General features: G+C 25.2%; 1 protein-coding gene and 1 long non-coding RNA gene across 2 annotated transcripts in view; both read right to left on the bottom strand.

Moving 5' to 3' along the window:
* Positions 1 to 7,633: 7,633 nt before the first annotated feature.
* On the bottom strand, positions 7,634 to 13,420 carry LOC147803246 (uncharacterized). Its single transcript, XR_015428939.1, has 3 exons — positions 12,455 to 13,420; positions 10,667 to 10,783; positions 7,634 to 9,722 (listed from the first exon to the last, which is right to left on the bottom strand). It is a non-coding gene; the product is annotated as an uncharacterized LOC147803246 (long non-coding RNA).
* Positions 13,421 to 14,490: 1,070 nt separating this feature from the next.
* LOC147803245 (uncharacterized) overlaps positions 14,491 to 23,564 on the bottom strand; it is a 31,143-nt gene continuing 22,069 nt past the window's right edge. Inside the window, exon 4 of the mRNA XM_087150646.1 lies at positions 14,491 to 17,800. Within this exon, the coding sequence (XP_087006772.1) occupies positions 17,762 to 17,800 (39 nt within the window). The 3' untranslated portion in view covers positions 14,491 to 17,761. The remainder of the gene's footprint in view (positions 17,801 to 23,564) is intronic.

Here is a 23,564-nt window from a genome sequence, read left to right as displayed (position 1 = left end):
CATGCAAACCTGGAAACTTTTCCAGCTTCAGCTTGATGCAAAAATCACATGCAACATAAAATTAATTAGTAATATATTTATATATAGAAAAAATCCTGATGAAAAATTTCAAAGTTCTAGACATTAATAAAAGCATGCATCAAAAAAGAAAATATTATAAATTTTTTTAAAAAGAAATAAATATCTAAATTAAAATAACTGTATGTGTAGATATCAGAAAAAGTTTCCAAACTCCAGCCAGATGCTAAGATTACATGCAACACAAAATTAATTATCATTAAATTCATGCAAAATAAAATCTTGATGAAAAATTGCAAATATAATTAATAGCATACATTGAATTAAAAAAAAACTGTACGTACAAATTTCTGTAAAAAGTTTCCAGGCTCTAGCCAGATGCTAATGTAACATGCGACACAAAATTAATTATTATTACATTTATGCAAAATAAAATCTTGATGAAGAAATTCCAACATTAAAAAGCATGCATTGCAAAAAAAAATATTACATAAGTAATTCGTGAAAGAAATATATAAAACTGTAGGTATAAATTTCTGTAAAAAGTTTCCAGGCTCCAGCCAGATGCTAAGATTACATGCGACACAAAATTAATTATTATTACATTTATGCAAAATAAAATCTTGATGAAAAATTGCAAATATAATTAAAAGCATACAGTGAATTAAAAAAACACTGTACGTATAAATCTTTGTAAAAAGTTTCCAGGCTCCAGCCATTAAAAAGAAAATATTATAAAAGTAATTCTTAAGAGAAAGAAAAAACAGAGTAAGTAAAAACTGCAGGCATAAATTTCTGTAAAAAGTTTTCAGGCTCCAGCCAGATGCTAAGATTACATGCAAAACAAAATTAATTATTATTAAATTTATGCACAGTAAAATCTTGATAAGAAATTTCAAATATCAATAAAAGTATATATTGAATAATAAATATTAAAAAAATACATATAAATCTTTGTAAAAAGTTTCCAGGCTCCAGCCAGATGCTAAAATTACATGCAACACAAAAGTAATTATTATTACATTTATGCACAATAGAAACTTGATGAAAAATTTCAAACATTAATAAAAGCATATATTGAAAAAGAAAATATTATAAAAAAATTCTTAAAAGGCAAATAAAATAAATAAGTAAACAAATAAAAGAAAAAATGTAGTTATAAATCTGTGTGAAAAGTTTCCAGTCCCAGAGAGGATAAGAACAATTTTTATAACCTCCCACAAATTTTCAAATTTTTTTTCTCCCTGAAAATATTTCGAAAAAAATTATCTAATCTCTATTGCTGTGGATTTAACTCGAAGAAACTCTTTTGCTTTTTTTTTTTTTTTTTTTTGGCAGCATCACAAAACAGTAAAAATTCCTTTTTTGATTTTTCTGCTACTATTGTCTGTAAACCAGTTATTCACACAAAGAGCAATAAACCTAGCAACCCCATCAAAAATTCCTTATCATTGGATAAACAGGAGGAAAATTGCTAACAGGACAGGTTCTACCAGGGAAAGAGGAATGTTATTATGAGGAATTTACATATTTTGAATTACAGAATTTTTCCTTGAAACTTTTTTTTCGCCTGTCAGTTTTTGAATGAACTATAGTTTTTTTTTATTTTCCTAACTTTATGAAAATGTAAGAAAAATCCTGACTTTATGAATATGTAAGAAAAATCCTGACTTTTTCCTGATTTTTTAGCTAATTTTAGAATAGCCTGACTTTTGCAGGTTTTCCTGACCGTGTAGGAACCCTGTTCACTGCATAGTTATGGATAGATTTAGGTAAAATTAAAAACTTTTTGTACACACAAAATCTTAATTAAAAAAACATTCTGTAATCAATTAATAATAATTATCATATCATACTTATTATTTCCAGCCCCTTTACAAACAACTGCTCTTTCAAGGATACCTATAAGTTAAAATAAATCTTCTTGGCAGTTTACATTTTGAATGTTAAATGAAACAGCAATTCCTTTAATAGAGGCCTTAAAGAAAAGTCAAACAAGCTTTATATTGATCTACATGTTACAATTTTCCTAAAGAGTTTGGTACAATATTGCTACTGTTATAAATAATCTAAAAAATTAAAAATAAAAAAAACTTTTCGAAAAAATTATTTGAAAATTCATAGAATTCTGAGATACGGAAAAATATCCAGAATTATCCAAGAAAAAAAGTATTTTTACAATTCTACTTCCTGAATGCAAATAATTTATGGATAAATAATTATATTAAGTAACACTTTTGCTTTTGACATTGTGAGAAACAATTTCTGAACAATTGAAATTAATAGTCAAATATTTTTAAAAAAAAGTCAATATAACACTTGACATGTAAACTAAAAATAACATGAAAAGCATATGAAAAGAAATAGTAATAAGTAAACAAAAGACTGAGTCTATAATGCTTTTTTGGAAGCTGCGCTAAAAAGTACTATGCAGACCAGCGATTAAAAGTATTTTAGAAGCAGTTACTTCAGTCATCTACTTTTTTTAAAAATTTTATTAAAAATTAAAGCACACTTGTATAAAGAATTAAAGCACATACTTTTGGAATAAGATCTTCTCTAACTACTATACTCATCTCTACACAGTCATTATTCCAAAGAAGAAAAGCAACAAAATCTGTTGCTTTTGATGTCGACCATGAGGAATTTGCAAGTGGAGACATAGCAGCCTTTTTCAGTTCATTATAAGAAAAGGGCACAACATCCTCAGAAATTGTACTGATATTGTTTTCATCTAAAATTAACATTAATTATAACTATATATAGTAATCTAAATTCCAGGCAATTAAGTTAATGATTATTTAAAGCAAAGTGTAAAATTACCAGTTACTGCAGATATCCGTACCAAATTTACTGGCAATGTTTCCAATCGAGCTCTTTTGGATGGTGGCTTTCTAACACTTGTGGAATCAGACAAATAATGAGGAAGATTGGGAAAAATAGAAGGTACAGCACCCTTCTTTAATAGAGATCCATCCCTTTCAGTTTTCCATATCTACAAAAATAATACTTAATAAATAAAAAGGGTACAATAAAGTACGAAAATGAAATAATTTAAATATGAATACGAACTGAGCCATCGACCATTTTCACTTCATAATGAAGTGAAATTGGTCGTTGGAATCTTCATTTTGAAGTGTAAAGCACAAACAAAGTTCTTGGAAGTTAATTCTCGATCACTTCGTGGAATAGATCTCTTCCACTTATCAAGTAAACTAGTATCCTATAAGTAATGTAACAAATAAAATGTTATACCACAACTACTTCTTAGGGAAAACATGAAATTTTATGCAATAATTAGGATGATAAAGAAAAAGCCTGAAATGCTATGCCAATGAGAATATTTTTTTAATCTCTTTAGTATTGGCCATGAAGACTTGACACTCAGCTTTATCCTTTTTTCCAAATTTGAAATCCTAGGATAAGTTTTGCTGTCAGAATAAAAGGAACTAATTTAATTAATCAACTACTCAAAATAACTAAGCTATTAAAAATCATAATAATTATGCACTTTATTCAATGTTACTTGCATGATAATGATAATTAGAACAATATTTTTAATAGTAAAGGTTATAATCACTATTGATTGATTTATCTACAGAAAAATAAATTATTATATTATATTATTATATTATACTAATTTACAGATAAATAAATTATTATATAATAAATATTAATGGACAGAATGTTTCATGTAGTCAGAACAATTTCAATTGTGATGTAATCACGAAATTTTTATGAAAATAACATTTTCCAACAACACATGTTTACAAAAAAGTTAATAAAAATTTTCTTCAACACTCAGCAGAACATAGAACCAGAGGATGTAAATATTTTAACGAAAGAAGTTTACAAGGATAAAATCATAACAGCCATTACCTGATATCATCCTTTAAGAAAAGGAAATATAAAGAAAGCAAATTCATACTTAACCAATTCAAGTGATAAATCTGATATTGAACAGAAAGAATGAAAACCCTATCAATAAACTAAATTACATTAAATGAGCTATTAACTTTTATCATTCTGTGAAGTTATTAAGTATTATTATTTTTATTATATAAGTTAGTACAATTAATAGTAAATTAAATTTAATTATTGAATTTTAATTAATTTCAGCTATTATACATACAAAAATATTCATTTACATACAAATGTTTTAATTTAAATAATATTTATTTTATGTGCATGGTATATATTTTCCTTAATTAATCACTTCTTCGTTATTTTAATTTTAAATCTAAGACATCTGATCAGTTTATCATTATATGTAACATATTTGTTATATTATATTTTTCAATTTTAAATTATATTATATATATATATATATATCGTATTGTATTTAACGTCAATATATATATATTTTATTTTTCAAAGAAATTTATCATAAAACAATCATTGCAAAATTTTAAACAATAGCTTCGTTTCATCTCCAAATGCGATACAGCTAATAAAAACAGTTTTGAAATCGAAACTACATAATGATTAATGATTATCAATTCATGACATATGTACTATATGATGTATAATCATAACTTAGATACATATTTAAATAACACGTGCACATACCTTTGGTGCTTGAAAAAGACTGGGTACTTTTCCCCCATCTTTTATTGTTTCTCTTCGTTGTTTCACATACCCGGTATTGCATCCTGTAGAAAAACACACTCTTGGCATTTTAAAATTGTGAATTTTATTTCAAAATTTAATTAATACATAAAATATATAGTAACACAGCGACTATTCAACTGTAACGCATGGAAAAAATGTATGGAATGCACTTTTTTTTATCCCTGAAGAAAAGTAATCAGCGCCACTTTTTGAGCAACAAACCGGTTTATAAATGGCCAGCTGCTTTTCATTTTTCCGGAGGGGAAAGTAAACTGTCCCCTATTGTAGTCCCTGCTCTGAGGGTACTGATCTAAGACTTGTCTTCTGGACTAGTTTAAAATTACAAGGCTACGGAGTTGAACATCAGTAGTCGTAAACAGAAAATTGGGCCAGCTGTTCAACACGGATATAAAATAAAGTATGTAAAATAGAGTTATAATGATGACTATAACTCTTTAATAACTCTTAAGAAAACATTAAATTAATTCAAGATTAAGATGAATAAAGAAATGATTAAATAATGTGTACATTGAAATAGTGAAGAAGCCTCACTTGATTATAGAGATCGTACAGGTAGAGATTATATATAGAGAGAGAGTTTGGATACAAATGTTAAATGAGTATTCCTCATAATTTCAAGAACATCTAAACCCTAAAAAAATTATTTAAGCGGAAAAAATGTTGAAATTTTAAAACAAACCTGTTCTAAATTTTGACTAGGAAGGTGGGCATTGACAGTTTCTAAGCGATACTTATATGAAGTTAAGCTCCTCATTTCACCATATGTTTTCCAATCGTGAAGGGCAACTGTTGTTAAATTATGAAATATTTTGTCAAGATAATGTTTACATATATATATAACAGATGTTTACATATATAATATGGAAAACAATACTTACATTTAAAAAAAAAAAAGAATTATAAACATGCAACACACTTTTTTGAAAAATATATTTTATAATTAAAATTTATAAATGCATTTCCCTATTGAAGACTGAAATTAAAGCAAACAAGTTCACACATATTCTCACATTATATAAAATATTCCAGTATTTTAATTCTATTAGATTTTCATCCCTAATATAAAAAGAGGCATACAAATAGCTGTAAAAACAATTGGTAGAATTATTTTTTTAAAAAAAACTCCAGCCATTCAATCGAAACAGAATCATTTTTTTAATTTGGTGTCACTCGAAAAATGGAAAAAGAAAAAACACTTTTTCATTACATGAAAATTAAAAATAATGCAGAGTGTATAATTTTTAAAAATACAAAAGTAAATAAACTTCTTTATTATTTAAATGTTTTTCATATTTTTTATAAGTATTTTTAATTAATACATTTTCGGTCAGATACGATATGATAAGGATTGGCAAGTCTGTTGCCTTAATACTTATTATTTTTACATATTCTTGACAAAAATATTTCTTGCATAATTTTAATAATATTGAATGCAGACAAAGTTTTTAAAAAAAAACTTTTCAAAAAGAGTCATGTCTGTAAAAGAATGAAAATTCAGAAAACAGTATTTTAATTCTTAAAAAAATAAATCAGAAAACAAAAACAATAAATTCTATTTAATTTAGACGAAAAAATTAAAAAGCTAAATTATTCAGTTGAATAAATAAACATTTTTAATACAAATAATTATGATAACAGACAAGGCATAGTAAAAAAAAAGCTTCATCAACTAAACAGAACATTCAAAGTAGATGATTTCCTTTCGAAACAGTCTTCAATGATAAACAAGTGTTGCCATCCACGAATTTCTATTGAGTAGCTTAAAAAAAAGTAAATGAGTGCTGACAAATATGACATCAATTTAAGGACAGCGGTAATAAGTTTTAAAAAAAAGTTTACATTTTTATTAGTTTATTTCTACATACTTTATAGAATCTTTTAAGAGTATTTAACACTTAAGTTTAAAATATGACAGAGCAGAAGAGAAACATTTTAGGGTTTATTTCAAGAACCACTATTCCTTAAGTTTCCTCAAACTTATCACTTTAAATACTATTTTTCTAAAATACTATCAAAACTTATAAATAAATAGTATTGGAAATGCTATTTTTTTATCTTTCTTCTTATGATTTTATATTTTTGAACTGGGAAAGTATCTACCTAATGTTCATTTAATACACAAAAATTATGAAAACAACTAAAAAAACAGACACACAGTAGAATGAATTTTGTGAATAAAACTATAAGCTACAAGTGTAAGATTTCTTTCTCTCTTTTTGGAAACTTACATATTTGAAATAAAAGGTGAAGTTATTTTTGTCTTATGTATTACAAATTATACAAACATTTATTGTATAGCAATTTGGAATTCAAAGATTAAAACCTAAGCTTCATTCATAAAAATGAAATATATGAACTGATTGAGATACTTACACTTAACACTAACAAAGTGGTTAAACAAGTGAAGTGATGGAAGTCTGAAAAGACAATTAAATTCTTTTCTGCCAAATTTGAATGGATTTCTGTCATCTAATTGCAAATGATAATGGCAGTGTGTAAATGGAGCTCAGTTTCTATATCACTACAAGCAATTGTTAGAAAAATAATACTGATCAAATTAGCTTCAGATTCCTCATTATATTAAAATTGAAAAGCTATAGATTTTAATTTCAATGTCTTCACTGCTAACATAGAACACTGACAAAAATGAACCAAATAAGGGTGAAAGTTGCAAAACGTTTTTATGACGTGCATGATATTTGCATATAATCTAGTAAAAAAGTAGTTCAGTTAAAATCAACAGTGTGCTGTTTTTAAAAATATTTCATGTAATTATCAAATTTCAAAAGTTAATAGAAAGTAAAGAAAGGTAGAGGAAATAATTGTAATTAGTTTTTTGAGTTAATTAAATCAAAATTACTAAAGTTATTCTAGAAGGAAAAAAATTCAATTTTTAAAATAAACTCTTATTCTCATATACAGAAGCGATAGCGTAAATTTAATTTTTTTTAAATAAAAAAAGAGAATGCTTATTTTTTTTTTCAAAAAATATACATATTAAATAACTATTCCTTTAATAAAAACTTGAGATATTGTTAAATCGAAGATTTTAAGAGGAGATAGTTGAAACTAAATCTATTCTGTACATAATACAAGATAAGTCAGCTCCTAAGTTTTACTGCTCAATGCACAAACTAAAAAAAAAACACCTAAATTATTTTTAATGTAATCATCATATTATAGCCCTAACATTTATTCCTAATGATTTAAAGGAATAACCTTAAATATGCTAATTAGAGCAGATAATATTTAAAGTAACTAAATCAGACATAAAAACTTTTTGTCTGTTAAAACTTAACTGAATCTCTCTGCATTCTTTTCCCCTCACAGATTCAAATTCTTAATCTTCAAAGTGGACATCTGTAAAATATGGCCACAGTAATTTAGTCTGAACAGCCATTGAAAGTTAATGTGTTAATTTTAATTTTTGCATATTTGATCATAGGTTTGGAACTATTTGAGCAAATCAAAAAATTTTTTTTGAAAAGATATGAAACTCATTCAATTATTGTAAGATAATATTATACTCATAATTTATTGTAAGATAATTTCATTGAAAATGTAATTTATATAATTTTTTTTAACAAAATATTTTAATAATGAGCAAAACATTTTCAATTCTGAGCTACAAAAATTTTTTCATCATTTTAAACTAAGTAATTTTAAAAAAGAAAAATCCAAAGATCAATTAGAATCAGTGAAAAAGTATAAAATTTCGAGAAAAGTCTTATTTTATATATTCTTTCCTATATTAGTGATTAATCCTGAATTTTGCATTTCATTATTAAAAATTATAGTTTTAAACAATGTCAAAATTTATATACCTTACAATTCACACATTATACAAAGAAAATTATTCTGTTTTACAATACAGAAAGTTATGAACCTCGTTACGAATTCGTTATTCAAAAGTTAAAAATTTTTTCTTTATATAAGTTTTACAAGTGACAAAATTTTTCTTTTGATTTGCTTGAATGGTTCTATAAATACAAACAAATAAAATGACAATTAAGGGGACCAAACTTATGCCTACTCTCCTGGTTTAGTTAATTTCCAGATAGCAATTCCCACTATTTTTAGATACAATAATCCAAATCCATTGGAAGAAAAAATACCTTTATTCAGACAAAAAAAAAAAAAAATAGTTTATTGGCTCTAATTAATTGTTATTATTAAAATTAACCTTTTCAAACATTAAAATTGCATGTAAATAAGTGAAGTTTGATTCACCAGGTAACAAAGTATTAAATTGTTTTATGCATAATGTACAGGCATATTGGTATTGCAATTAAATACGTATGAGTCATTTCTAGTAACAATTGTAAATTTATTAAAACATAATTTAATGTTTCAAATATCCTTCTAAATTCTGATTAGTCACTATTAATTGTTCATAATAAGAAATTTTTTTTGCAATTTCATAGGAAAAAGAATGCATTAATGATCCGAAAGTAAAAATATATGCATGCAATCAATCATATGGAAGTATTTGTCACAGCACAAGTTGGGAAAATTGACAGATGAATAACAACAAATAATAAATAGCATCTAAATGCAAATTGTAGAATAGTCCAAACTCACTTTAATAATTTTAATTTTTATCTAATGATTTAGGTACTAGCAATAGGGTTATGAAATAATAGCAATAGTCTATATCAGTCTTCAAAAGCAATTTTTATATTTGTTATAAATCTTTACATACATTTTTGCTTTGCTTTTTATTGCTATGTTTCTGTCTTATCTTTCCTCAATCTTTCCCATTACTACATATTTTCATATTAGAGGTCTATTTATGAAAACATAGATGTAAGAACATTTTTCAGTAGTTCAAAATTATTTTAAAATTGTAAAAAGTAAGCTTGCTTAAAAAGTATTTGTTTTGTAGTATATTGATTTTAATTATAGATGTAACTTCACAATTTTGAAGAAATTGTAGCTCTTGGTACAAAAAAAAAAAAAAAAAAATTACATGAAACAGCATTAGTTCTACCTCATATTAAGATCAGTGGCATAGTGATAAATAAGTTTCAGGAGAAAACAATTTCATTGAAGCAAGTTCCAACAGTGTCTGCCTAAAAAATAATTTATTTTAAAAAATATAACAGGGTTAACGTACAAAAATTTATTTGTTTTCTTAAGATTTCAGTTTAATTATTTTATATTTAAAAATATTCAGCACTAGAGTGATTGTGAGGAATGCAATGCTCCCAAAAAGCACCTTGGATTAAGCTTTCCTTTCATTCGAATGCCCTTTAAAACTTCCTAGTATATAAATTGCAATTCTTTCTAAAATATTTTTTGAAAAATATATATTTATTGAAGTTTTTTTTAAAAATAATCAATGATGTTAATAAAACAGATAGAACACAAGTGATTTCGTAATTTATAACACATGACACAAATAAAATTAACTTGAGCTAATCTTTATAACATTGTATTTAAGCAATGAAACTTTTTACAAAAACGGTTTTAAACTATTTTTTTTAATAAAATTTTTGAAGGCACATATTAATGAATTTCCTTAAGTCAGTAACCAAATCAAATTTTTATAAAAATGTGAAATTTATATACATCACATCATTGCCAAATTTCAAGAACTTTCTTATAAGTTTTCAAAAGAAACTTTAAAAACATCTATATTTTAATGAATGAGATATTTACTTTCTCAATCAATCAGTTTTTTTTTTAACTTTTAGTAAGTCTCTTTAAAGAAAATTTTTTATTTCCCAATTTTTTATTTTAAATCATTTCTAAGCTATTAACTACTCAGTAATTATTGCTACTTATTGAAAAATAGAAGATGAACTCTACGTTTCCTGAAAAAAACAAAATAAGAACCAATTTATTTTTTTTAAAAAAGTGATATTAAGACAAGCACACATTATATTTTCTAGCAAGAAAAAAGGTTTGGAGAACAAAGGAAATGAAAAGTGAACAATTAATTCATTAATAAAAATATTCGAATTTTGAACATTCTTTTAGTTTAAAAGAAGAAAAAAAACTTTCAAATACTAACTTTCTTTATAGTAAGGTAAATTTTCTTCTGAAATGCAAACAGCCGAGCCTCAGGAGTAAATTCATGATGAGATGATAATGTTGACATGACACTGTCATGTAATGCTGATACCATATACTGGAAAAAATTTTTTACAAGTGAAACAAAACTACATCAACATTTATAAGATTTTAAATCTAATATACAAAGCAAAACAGATATAATATAAATTACAAAATAATAAAAAAAATTTGCTGTCAGTTTTGTTTGTTTGTTCTGTTTTGCATTATTTACATTTACATCACATATACGAAACAGATTCTACAACAATGTTACATATTTCAAGTTCAAGCACTCCTTAAACCTAATCTTAGAAGATAATTAAAATGCACCATTTGTCCAGTTATGGTCATAAACTACTTACGGGGGTCATTTATGTTCAAAACTAGACGTGAAAAGTATTTTTAATTAATTTACTTACATGATTGCTTATTGGTATATTTTCGGAATTTAAATTATGTCAGCATATTTATAATCATTAATGAAATATCTCGGCACACCACTAAATACAGAATTTAATTGCGCGGAAGGGAGGATGCAACTGTAGTGTATCTACCACTACAAAAATACAATTCCATTTCACTAGTATATAAAACATGTTAATTCGATTCTATGGTGGGGTGGCTTTTCATAGGCGAAGGTTGATATCTGCTATAACTTCTCCCCCACATTGGTGACCGGGTAGTTGTTCTGTTGTAGTGGTAGATACACTACACAACAAATAGGGGTGAATTGAAATACTTTTCAGGTAAAAATTACTATAAAAATTGCATAATAATCATTGAGGTTTTATTAACTAAGAAAGAAAAGAAAACTAGAAATAAATTGTTACATTTTATTCATTATATTTTGATATAGAATGCTCGACATACTTTTAAAAAAACTGAAGAGATAAGAACAATTAATAAATAAACTTGTAGATCTGTATCCAGATCTGGACAGAACTCTATAGATCTTATTCCCAATCAGAATTTATAGATGAATTTGTCTTACAAAAATTTTAGCTATTATTTCTCTTAATGAATTCATCAGTAAAAGTGGATTGGGCTATGAGCTACGATATGAGTCACGATAAAGGCACGATATGAGTAGACTTGTGCATTAGCAAATTATAATTTTTCTTTTGGCATGCAGATGATCACTACACAACAGATTCCCGAGCAATGCTTTCAACTTACAAGATGGAAACACTGCAGCCTCATCACATTCTAGTTCTACAAATTTTTTTTCCTGATAAAAAAAAAAAATTCAAGATTCCTATAGACTGTAAAGGTGACAAAAAGAATAGTGGCATACGAGCATTTATGATCATTTCAGGAATAGAATAAATAATAAACCTTCTTAAATCGATAAAAAATATTATTTTCAATTTTAATTTATAAGTTTTTTTTTTTAATTCAAAATGTAGAAAAAAACATGGAAAAAATTATAGAACAATGAAAAAAGGGGAAAAAGAAAAATAATAATAAAAATCCGAAAAAGGGGGGAAATTAATAAAACGCCGTAAATAATCTTTTCATCAGCTCAAGCGATTATATCCGCAGAAAGGAGTGCTTTCTAATATTGTATCAATATAGCCAAAGCAAAATATATCAATACAATAGTGTGAGGAGCAATTAAAAGAAAATTTTACAAAAAATTACAACAAATAAAATAGAAAACATTAAGTAAAAATATCACGCAAAATCAGAAAATAAAATGAAAAACAGAATAAAACATAAAACAAAATCTATATTCAATTGAACTTACATAAATTGGAATTTTTTCAAGAATGATTTAAAATATTTTTACAATAAGGTTGCCAGGTTACAAAATATGAAAACAGAAGCTCAAATTGAGGTAAAAGCATAAATAGAGGGTTTTGTTTCATAGTGGATTCTTACTGCAGTACTGAAGTGCGTTTGATTTGTTAGTTACCAAGGATGGGCCTGAAAATAGATATGCACAAGGTAATAATTATAATGGATAATTTAAAGAAGTTAACAATTAATAATTTTAGAAAATTAACTTCTATTTAAGAAAAAAATAAAAAAGGAAAGAAAAAAAAACATGAATTGCCTATTTTGTAAATAATTTTTGTCATGGATTTGCACATGGTAAAAATTATATAAATTAACAAAGAAGTTTTTTAGTAAATTTATTTACAATAATATACAATTAACTAAATGATTTTATATAGAATTTAATTACTTTAGTTGTTGTCCATTGTTTTTTTTCTAATAAATTTTGAAAGAGTTTTTCTATTTGTTTTTTGGATAAATAAATATTACTGCATATTCATTCAATTCTATTCATTTGATTAAAAATGGTATTTAAATAGATGTTCTTAGAATTCTAAGTAATTAGTTTATTTATATTAAAGTTAAAATCATTTCTTTTATCTTACAAATCCACAAAGCAGATATTTTCTTTTATAATACCCAAATCCAAAAAATTGAAATTAATATTATCATCATTATTACAAAGCAAAAATAATTCCTCGGGGTAAATGTTGTTTAATAAAAAAGTATAATCTTGAAAATTATAGATAATTAAATCATCAATAAATCTAAAAACAAATTTAATATTAAGAGTATAATTTTTTTACTAATAGTGCAAAAATAAGTTAGATAAGAGAGATGAAAAATTATATCCTTGTGGTATTCCATCAATTTAAAGAAAAATATCTTTTTCATTGCAAAGATAATTATTAAAAATACAAAAATTAATTAGAATTTCCCAATAAACAAAATCATGACTAAGGATATTTTTAAAAGCATGGTAAAAATTCAAAAGTACATCTTTTAGTTTAAAAAGGGGAATGCTATTGAAAAGATCCTGGAAATCAAAAGTCACAATAGAATTAATTTTAATATGTTTAATAAATTCTAAAATCGGTTGATTGTTAGTGATAATCCAAGAAAAACCTTCTTTAATAATATTGTTAATAATTTTATTTCAGTAATTAGAGAAAATGGTGCCAGATTTAGTTAGGTAAGTATTAGTGACATGGGATTGTTCTAAGTTTTATAGGAATTTTATGAAATTTAGGACTGATAATTAAGTAAGGAAATTGTATATTGCTAATTTTAATTTTTAATCTCTTATATAAAGCCAAAAATTTTTACTATTTTTAACTCCGTATTTAAAAGTGCAATATAGAATTTTTTACAGAAGATTGGATAGTTACTGTTAGCTTTGTCTATGGGGAAACTATAAAATATTTTTGTAGTTGCTTTATTTATTGAACAATTATAGAAAAATTTGTTGAATTGTTACAGTTATTTAAATTATCCTTATTATTAAAAACAAAGTTTTTAAAGTAATAATAAAGAACCTATTTCCATTCAGTTAACATACTTACAGGTAAAGATAACCTATTTGATATCTTTCAACAAAAACTATTGAGATCATTAAGAAAGTATTTTAGAAATTTATTAATTGATATATGCAGGGATGAGAGTAGTCAGAAAGTAAAAAAGAGGAAATCCAATATATATATATATATATATATATATATATATATATATATATAAATATATATATATAACTATATATATATAAATATATATATATAACTATATATATATAACTATATATATATAAATATATATATAACTATATATATATAAATATATATATAAATATATATAACTATATATATAAATATATATAACTATATATATATATATATAACTATATATATATATATATATATATATATATATATATATATATATATGTATATATATATATATATATATATATATATATAACAAAAATTTGACAAAAAAAGTTCGATTTTTAAACTTGTAAACCATGTGATTATAAATCCCGATATAAGGCTTTTAAATCACGTAAATATGAAACTCTACATCGAGTTTAAAAAATGCGAAAATACAAATCTTGATCCGTAATTTTTAGATCACGATGCATAATTTTTAAATCGTGCGATATTACAACCGCAAAAACGAATCACGACATTGGATTTTAAGCTCGCGTGAATACGAATTGCTACATAGGGTTTTAAAAGCTCGTAAATACAAATCGCGATATTGGTTTTTTAAATCTCGTAAATAAGAATCTCGATGTACAATATTTAAATCGCCTGAATAAGAATCGCAATGCGCAACTTTTAAATCTCGTAAATAAGAATCATAATGTACGATATTTAAATAGCGTAAATAAGAATCGCAATGCGCAACTTTTAAATCAGGTAAATACGAAAATCAATGATTGATATTAAAATCGCGTGAATAAAAATCGAGATATTTGATGAGTCTGGACTTGGGATTTCTAAAAGGCTTGTTTGTATTGTTTTTGTTTAGATATAATAAAAAAAAATTTACATGATTAATTGAATGAGCAAATAAATATTTTCACCGCAAATCCACCTCTATTTTTTTCTCTCTTTTTTTTGTTTGTTTTCACGCCAGAATACAAGAAGCAGCGACGTCTGAATTACGAAAATACGAGCTATCCCGCCAACAAATAAAAAATACGGAAAATCTTATTTTCTGTGCATGAAATCGGAGAAAATAGCTAATATAAGTAAGAATGCGGAAGGGTTAGCAGCTAGGACGTAGTTTGAATTTTCTGTTTATCTTTGAAAATCGTAAATAAATATAATTATTTTACTTCAACGACTGAATTTTAAAAGAAAAGCGGGATATTTATATATAACACAAACGAAACTTTTAGAGAATCGGAGTTTTAGATAAAAAGGCTGAAATTCGAGAGACAAAAAAAATCTCATCCCTATATAAAAGGTCAACCAGTTTTCTCCCAAGAAAATGATTTTTAAACAAACTTCAGAGAGAGGAATAAGGACTTCAATGATTTCGCTCCGCGGAAAATTAAATTCCTGATAAAATATTTTAACTAAAGCAAAAAAAAAATTTCAGCGGAAATTAGCGGAGAAAATGGAAAAATCTGAAAAAAAGCGGAAATCCGCGGAAGAATCTCATCCCTATATATGGTAAATGGGTCTAATTTTGTGCCTTTTATCATTAAATTCCTAAGTTCTCTATAATATTTAAATTACCAGTAATAATATGTTTATGTTTATCAATAATATTTTAATGTTTTCCTTCTTCACAGTGACATTCATAATCGGATATATAACTTTTCCCAAAATTTTTGATAACATCATTATAATTAAATATAGTTCTACCAAGAGATTTATTATATTTAAAGCTTTTAATTATGTGAAATTCTTTTAATGGAAATACATTTTCAAAAATATTATGAAATTTGATCTTATTGAAAATAGAATTTTGAAAGTTAACGAAATATTAATTATCTAAATTTTTCTTTTTATTCAGGGAAATTTTACTCATTTTAGCTTTTACAAGTTCGAAACAAAGTAATGCAAATTAATAAAAGAAAAGTTAATAATAAGACCTTGAAGCTTATATACATCATTATTTTTAAGGGGGGAAATAAAATCTTTAATTGGTTCAATATTATAATGTTTATTAAAATCTTTTTCCATTTTAGAAATGAAATTTATATTTAATTTGTCACTATTAAGAGAGTTTCTATTACGTCTTGATCCCCGTTTACATCGATTTGTACGCTTATCTTTTATATGAAAAAGTGAATAAGTTGAGGAGTTATTAAAGTTAATCTGTGTATGTTGGAAGGTATCGTTTAGCCCATACAGCAAAATTGTTTTGTATAAAAGTCTGCAGAAATTTTCTTTTTGTAGTCTTAAATCTAAATCTTCTACTATATCTAAAATATTAATTTTGACACTGTGAAAATTATGTTCCCTATAATGATTCAATTCCAGATTATTGATAATTTTATTACTGTTTATTGTTATCAGAACAGTGTTGATTAATTCAAATATTAATATAGTTATTGGTTTGTCCAACATATTTCATATTATAAAAACCACAGGTTTACATATAAATAAAATTTTTACTTATACAAAAAAGAATGGAGCTATCGTTATTAAGAATCGTATGTTTGTGGTCAATATTAGGGCAAGTTTTGCACCTTTTAACACCACACGCTTTATAAGCCAGTAAAATTTCAGACATTGAATGTCATACCTGCCAACATTGGAGAAATAAAAGAACAGATTAATGACATATTTTAGGCTACAAATAAAGTTTTGATACATCACACATAATCAAGTAACTCAAAAAGAGAAAGATATAAAATTTGAAATATTAAACGCAGTTACAGTTAGTTGAAGTAAAAAATTTGTATATAATTCGTAATCTCAAAATAGTATTTTTTTAAAGCAATATTTATAATTACTTAAAATATAAACACTCAACATACTGCCTGGCAATAGCACCATTTGTTGAGGAAGAAGAGAAGTATTTTTGCCATCAATTATTTTATAGGCAGAAAGTTATTTTAAAAATTTCTTCAACAAATACGGAGAAATTTGAGAATGTACAGGTAAACAGGAGATAGTTATAAAATACAGGATTCTTCATTAAAAAACTGGAGACTTGGCAGGCATGGAATGTAATTCAAAAAATTTTTATCTTCCAGAGTAGCAAGATGTCTATCCGAATTTCCCCTCTGAATTAGGCTCTTTGTACCGGGTACAACATGAAGAATAATTTAAATAGTGAAAAAAATTTTTGTTTTAACATTAAACATATTTTTTACCAGGCACAAAATTGTTATAACTGTTTAAACACATAAAAATAGGCTCATAGAACAACGCCCTAAACACACACAACGTCCCAAGCACACGAAATTAGAAAAAAGAATTAATAAATGGAAGCAAAAGGAAAATAAAAGTAAGTTAATAGTAGATAACATTAAGAGCTAAGCTGCATTAAATATAATCACTAAAACATAGCATAATAAATAAATCTAAAAAGGACAACAAAAAAAACGTATTAAAAAATAAAACTTTTTTTTCTTAATTTTCTTTGTTTTTTTTGTCCTTTTTGTATTTATTTATTATGCTATATTATATAGACATATATACACACGCAGAGCATTAATGAAATAACAACAAAATCTACATGCCTGTATCAGGTTTGATCATGTGTCAGTGCCATTGTCATACAAATCAGCAACATAAGTAGGGAAAACTGCACAGTGCTAGTATAAGAAACTGTAGTCAGAAGCATCCTCTTTAACCTGAAATAAAATAAATTAAATTTAGTAGAAATATTTTTAATTAGCAAAAATAAGTTTTAAAAAGCTGATAAAAAATAACTTGAAAAGTATAAGATACAAAAAATGCTTATGACTTCCACCAATACTAATTACTTATAAAAGCGAGAAGAGTTTTAAAACTTATTAATTTTTGCTAATAAAACTGATGGGCTCAAGATACATGGTAACTAATCAAGATACATGGTAATACATGGTTAGCAAAGAAATACAATATAAAAAGAAATTATTACCAGAGAGGAGGTACAAAGACAAAAAAATTTCTCATATGCCCATTTTTTTGGATCTCAAAGCAGGACCAAATGTCCAAAAGCTATATATGAGAAAATATAAAGAAGACCATTCAGATCAAATTTCTGATTCCAGTAAATTAATTTTTTGCAAACAAAGAAATATTATCTATCTTATTGAATGCAAAACCTGCTCTTTAAAAAATATATTGGACAGACAAGCACTGAACTTAATAAAAGAATAAATAGTCATCGTTCAGTTATTAAAAAATTTCAAAAAAATAATAATTCTGATATTGAAATTATTCACTTCCAAAAACATTCTTTTAAAGACATTAATATACTTATTCTTAAACATATTGAAGATTTGAATCTGAGATTAGATCATGAAAATATTTATATTTGTAAATTAAAAACTTTAAACCCTTATGGACTTAATAGTAAACTTAATGGAGAAGGCAGCCTCGATTTAAATTCTGTTTGTATTTACAAAAAGTTAAATATTTTTAACGACAGGTTTGTTAAAAATTTAAGAGGTAACAGGGGTAAGCATAAGGACAAATCTCATAAAAATAAATTTAATGTGGTCCTTTTCAGAAATTTGTGTTCTTTGGATGTTAGTGATATTAACATAAAAAAGATTAAAAGCTTCATCTTCAGTATTAAGAACTCAGTGTTAAAATGGTTTATTAAATTTCAAATGAAACTTGTCAAATTTTCAAATCCTGATTTAAAATTTATTGTTTCAGATCTTATAAAATTTAAACTTAATATCCACAACTTTGATACATTAAATGTTTCAGGATCTAATAAAGAATATTGTGTTGTTATATTTCTTGATAGGGTTTTTGAAAGAGGTTCATTACCAATGGTTGTTAATGGTCTTGGTGACTTTTTTCCTATTAAGGACAAGATTAGTGTTTCGATTTGTTTCAAATATAGCAAGACGTTGAAGAATATTATATGTAACTATAATTTTTACTGTCAAAATTTAATGGAACTTGAGGATATCTGTTTGTGTGACCAATTGCATTATAAAGATTTTGTTGATAAAGATCACGGACACATAGTTACGGGTAACCTTGATCTTGTTACTGATAAAAATCTAAGGTTGCTAATGGGACTTGGTACAAAATTTAGACCAAGAAGAAATTATAATTTGCCTTTTATCATTTCCTCAATTAGTAAAGATTTAGACGGCTTTATCGCAAAGTGCTCAAGGAAATATAACTGGCCAATAGAAGGATTTTTCGAATGGAAATATAAAATTTTATATAATTTTAAATTGAATTTTTTAAATAACACAAAATACCAAGGTTTTTATTTAAATTCTAATATTGTTAAATCTATAGAAGTATTGAAAAGGAAATTTATTATTTGTGTGGTTGATAAAGCTTTAAATAATTTTGGCTTTATGTGCAAAAAATTCTTTAGAAATGTTATTGATTTTGAATATGATAATAATGATACTTTCCTTAAGATTAACAGCTCTAAGAAAGAAATTGAAAATAGAATTTTGGCTTTTCATAAAAAAATTGGATTAAAACCAAATAGTTTTAATTTCCCATACTTATTTCCGACCATTAAATTTCATAAAACACCTCTTAAATTTAGATTTGTTACATGCTGCACAGGGTGTTATAATTCTGTTTCTGGTAAACGATTTTTTAAATACTTAAACATTATTTTAAACAAAATTATTTCTAATGATAAGCATTTTATCATTACAAGAAACAAATAAAATAAAATAAAAATATGACCACCGAAGCCGACGTCTTCAGGGGGTACCGGCCTCGGTAGCCATTAAAAACAAAACCATTTCTATTTGAGGGAGAAGCAAATGCTTAAAATATCTCCCTCAGTACCCCGATGGTTTTGTATAGAGGTCCAGGAAAAACAAGATACATTCAAAATAATAAACAAATTACGAAAAGAAAATCAATCAAAATCATCAGAAAATTAAAAACTCACAGTCACAGGTCAAGAATCAACTTCAAAAGCGGAGGAAAAGAAAACACTAAAAACTGAACAACCAACGCCCCCTATAATAATGCGCAGTAGAAGTTTAAAAATGAAATGGAAAAGGTCAGGAGAAGGAGATACGTAGATAAATTAATAGAATGCTTAACTGGGGCTGCTCAGTTAAGACTAGAATTATTATGTAGTAACATAATTTATAAAAATGCCTTATTAAAGTTTGAGCTTATTCAATGAAACTTAAACACTAACCTTGAAATGCTAAGTACCTTCTGAGAAGTTTTTTGAGAGCTTGTTACAGACTGAGTCAAATTTTGATACAGCTGATATTGTTATATTCAGAAAAATTTTCTTCTTTACATAAGTTAAAAAATTTAACTAACTCATCTCATCAAAATTAGGAATAAAAAAATCTAACAGCATTACTGCAACAATGTATGCTTTCACACAGAGAAAGAGAGAGATCGAATGATTCTGACAAACCCCACAACATTTCCTAAAATCAAAAATGAAAAGTTCAAAATGAAGCAATTTGATGGTTACACAATCTAAAGAGGAATACATTTTTATACATGCTACAAAAATTATTATTATCAGTTATTGAATTTATTTGCAAATATCAGAAAAAGGTAAAACAATCAGTTGAATAAAGACAAATACACAAGAAATAGACAAGACACAAGACATAGACAAGACACAATGAATTCAATAAACATTAAGACAAATTTAACACAAAAGTAATAATACAAATTTTGATTTAAAAAGAAACATAATTGGGTTCTTAATATAACGCTAGAAGTAATTTAAAAAGTAGAACATTACACTAAAAACTGCTAATTTGAAATAAACGTCAAAAAATAAAGTTTGGAAAAGAATGCAAATGTATGAGAAACGCCAAACGAATTTTCAAACATGATTATTTTATATAAATAAGAATATGTAACCAATTTATTTCCTTAAAAAGTTTTCAGCTTAGAAAAGCAGCAAAATTCATATTATGGTTAGATCACACGATGACAATTATCGGCAATGAAACTGGCAAGTCAATCGCTATCCTCCACTTTCTCCAAAAATTGCTCGAAAATCCTCATGCGATATAGAAATCACGGTTGCCCGAAATATTAGCAACTGCTCAGGCAATTTTTCTCTCTCCATTAACACTTGAACAATTCAGATCATTTGCTTTTTATGACATTTCAATTTTGTGGGATGACATATACAAAGGTAAATAAAAATGGCGGCGACGCTGATGAGGAAAATAATCAGATGAAATTTTTTGTTGATGAAACAGAACAGTTTTTTAGTTCAATAATAACATTTGCCTTTAAATTAAAGCATTAAAAATACTTTTACATGATGAGATGAGAATCTCAATGAAGTTGATGTACCATAACAGGAACCTGCACATCATTTCAAAAGTGGTGAGTGCAGTAAACTATTTTCTACATTTTCTTTTAAAATATTTATATTTGGTTTAAACTAATAAAATTAAAACTTATTATAATTTATTCCAATAAAAGTTATAATTACTTTGGATAGAAATAATTTCTATTTTAATGTATGTAAAGATTTATACTGGTGAAAAACTTCATTTTGAAATATCCGCCAAGCAACTCGCCAAACTTTGTTGCATTATTGTAACATAAAATATAATAATCATTGTATTTTTTTATTTTTAAACTTTAATCGTTATTTCAGCTGATTGTTAAAGCATGTGTTTGATTATTTGAAAAATTTATTTTATTTTTATTATCATTATTATTGAAATAATTATTTTATTCTTCCCTAAGAATTCTTTTAATTTTTGAAAAGTTAATTTTAAAACAAGTTAGAAAACATGAATATTTATCTTCTCTCTCACAAAGTTACACCATTTTTCAGTAATTATTGAAAAGTTTTAAAAAAACGTAGTAGTATTATACATAAGAAGTAATTTTTAAAAATACAAATTCCCAATTCGCTTATCTGTTTCTACATTCATCCCCTCTTTTTTTGTTAAATGATGATTTGCATAATATTTTGTTTATTATTATTCAAAGTTAACTCTCGATACTTTACTTTTTATTTATACTTAACATTTATCTATTGATACTTTACTTTTCTACAATGGTACTAAGTATGTAAGTTTACCTTACTAATTTTTCAATATACTTTCATTTTTAATAGTCTTCATTTATAAATATAATTTATTTTTTTAAAACAAATTTCAGCCCAAACGTTAAAGCTACAAAACCAAATATCTGCCATCTTTCATTAGAGTATAGAAGATCATTAGATCTTAGAACTATAATCAAAATATCTGGCAAACTTTAAATCAGTTTATAAGGGATACCTGACGGCTTAACTGATTTCAAATTAATGGTATTTAATCCCCCTTATTCTAATGTTAATGTGTAAAATTTTATCATGATAGTGATTTCTTTCTTTTATTTCAGATATTTTGTGGAATCTTGAAAGGTTTTTTTGGTGAAGAAGGAAAGAGTTGCAAAAATTTTATGAATGAAATTAAAAAATAAAAAATTTAAATGAATAATGTTCTTAACATTTCACTTGACTTTTTCAATTGATTCTTGTATTATTTAAAATACAAAACACATTTAAAGCCAATAACAAAATAATAGGGTACATGAAAAAGTATGCTCTTTATAAAATACAGTTTTTTTTCCCAGTTATTAATGAATTTTTATAGTGTATATATTACAATAAATTTGTCTTAAAATAAATGATGTAACTTTTAATTAAATTATCATATACCAATAATGAATGCTTGAAATTTTACAATAATAAATTGCAAGTATAAAATTGAAAATCTTCGTATATTTCAAAAATAATTTTAAAAAGAAATTGGTTTTTCATAAAAATGATATTCCTGATATGCAATGAGAAAATGATGAATAGAAGTTATGATCCCTTAATGCAATGTAAATTAATTTTATGACAATAAATCCGGAGACATTATTTATTGTGTATTTTTTAGACTAAAGTAAAAAAATAGAATTGATTTGATAGATCTATTAGTTTTGATGTTACAAATATTTTAAGATTAAAAGGTAAGTCAGAAAATGCATATTTCATACATTAAACCCTCATTTCCTTTTAAAAATGATTTCAAAGGTCTATTTTATTAAGTTAAGCATAAAAAATTGAATTTGAAGAAATGTCTCATTTGTTTAGATAGCAATGTCAGTTCCATAAAAAAGTCAAAAAATTGTACTTTCTACACATGAAACATTTAAAAAATTTTGAATTGCTTCACTATTAAATCAGACAGCTTGGTTTTATTCTCATTCAATTTAGTGTATACATAGCAAGGTTTGAGATTTTTTTGATTTTTTTTTAAAAATTTTTTTAAAAAATCAGATTTTTTTTTATTTAAATCAGATTTTTTACTCAAATACACTGTAAGAAAATTAATTTATGATTAAAAATACTTCATAAATGTTTAGTCAAAATTAAATTAACATTAAAACTATATTATAACAATATTTTACGAGCTTTAACTTACTAAAATAATTTTTCGT

Source organism: Parasteatoda tepidariorum, chromosome 9 (assembly GCF_982258835.1).
Source record: "Parasteatoda tepidariorum strain Cologne lab strain chromosome 9, Ptep-v5.0, whole genome shotgun sequence".
NCBI lineage: Eukaryota > Metazoa > Arthropoda > Arachnida > Araneae > Theridiidae > Parasteatoda > Parasteatoda tepidariorum.
The sequence above is the reverse complement of the archived record's forward strand: the minus strand, read 5'-3'. Positions and strand labels throughout refer to the sequence as shown.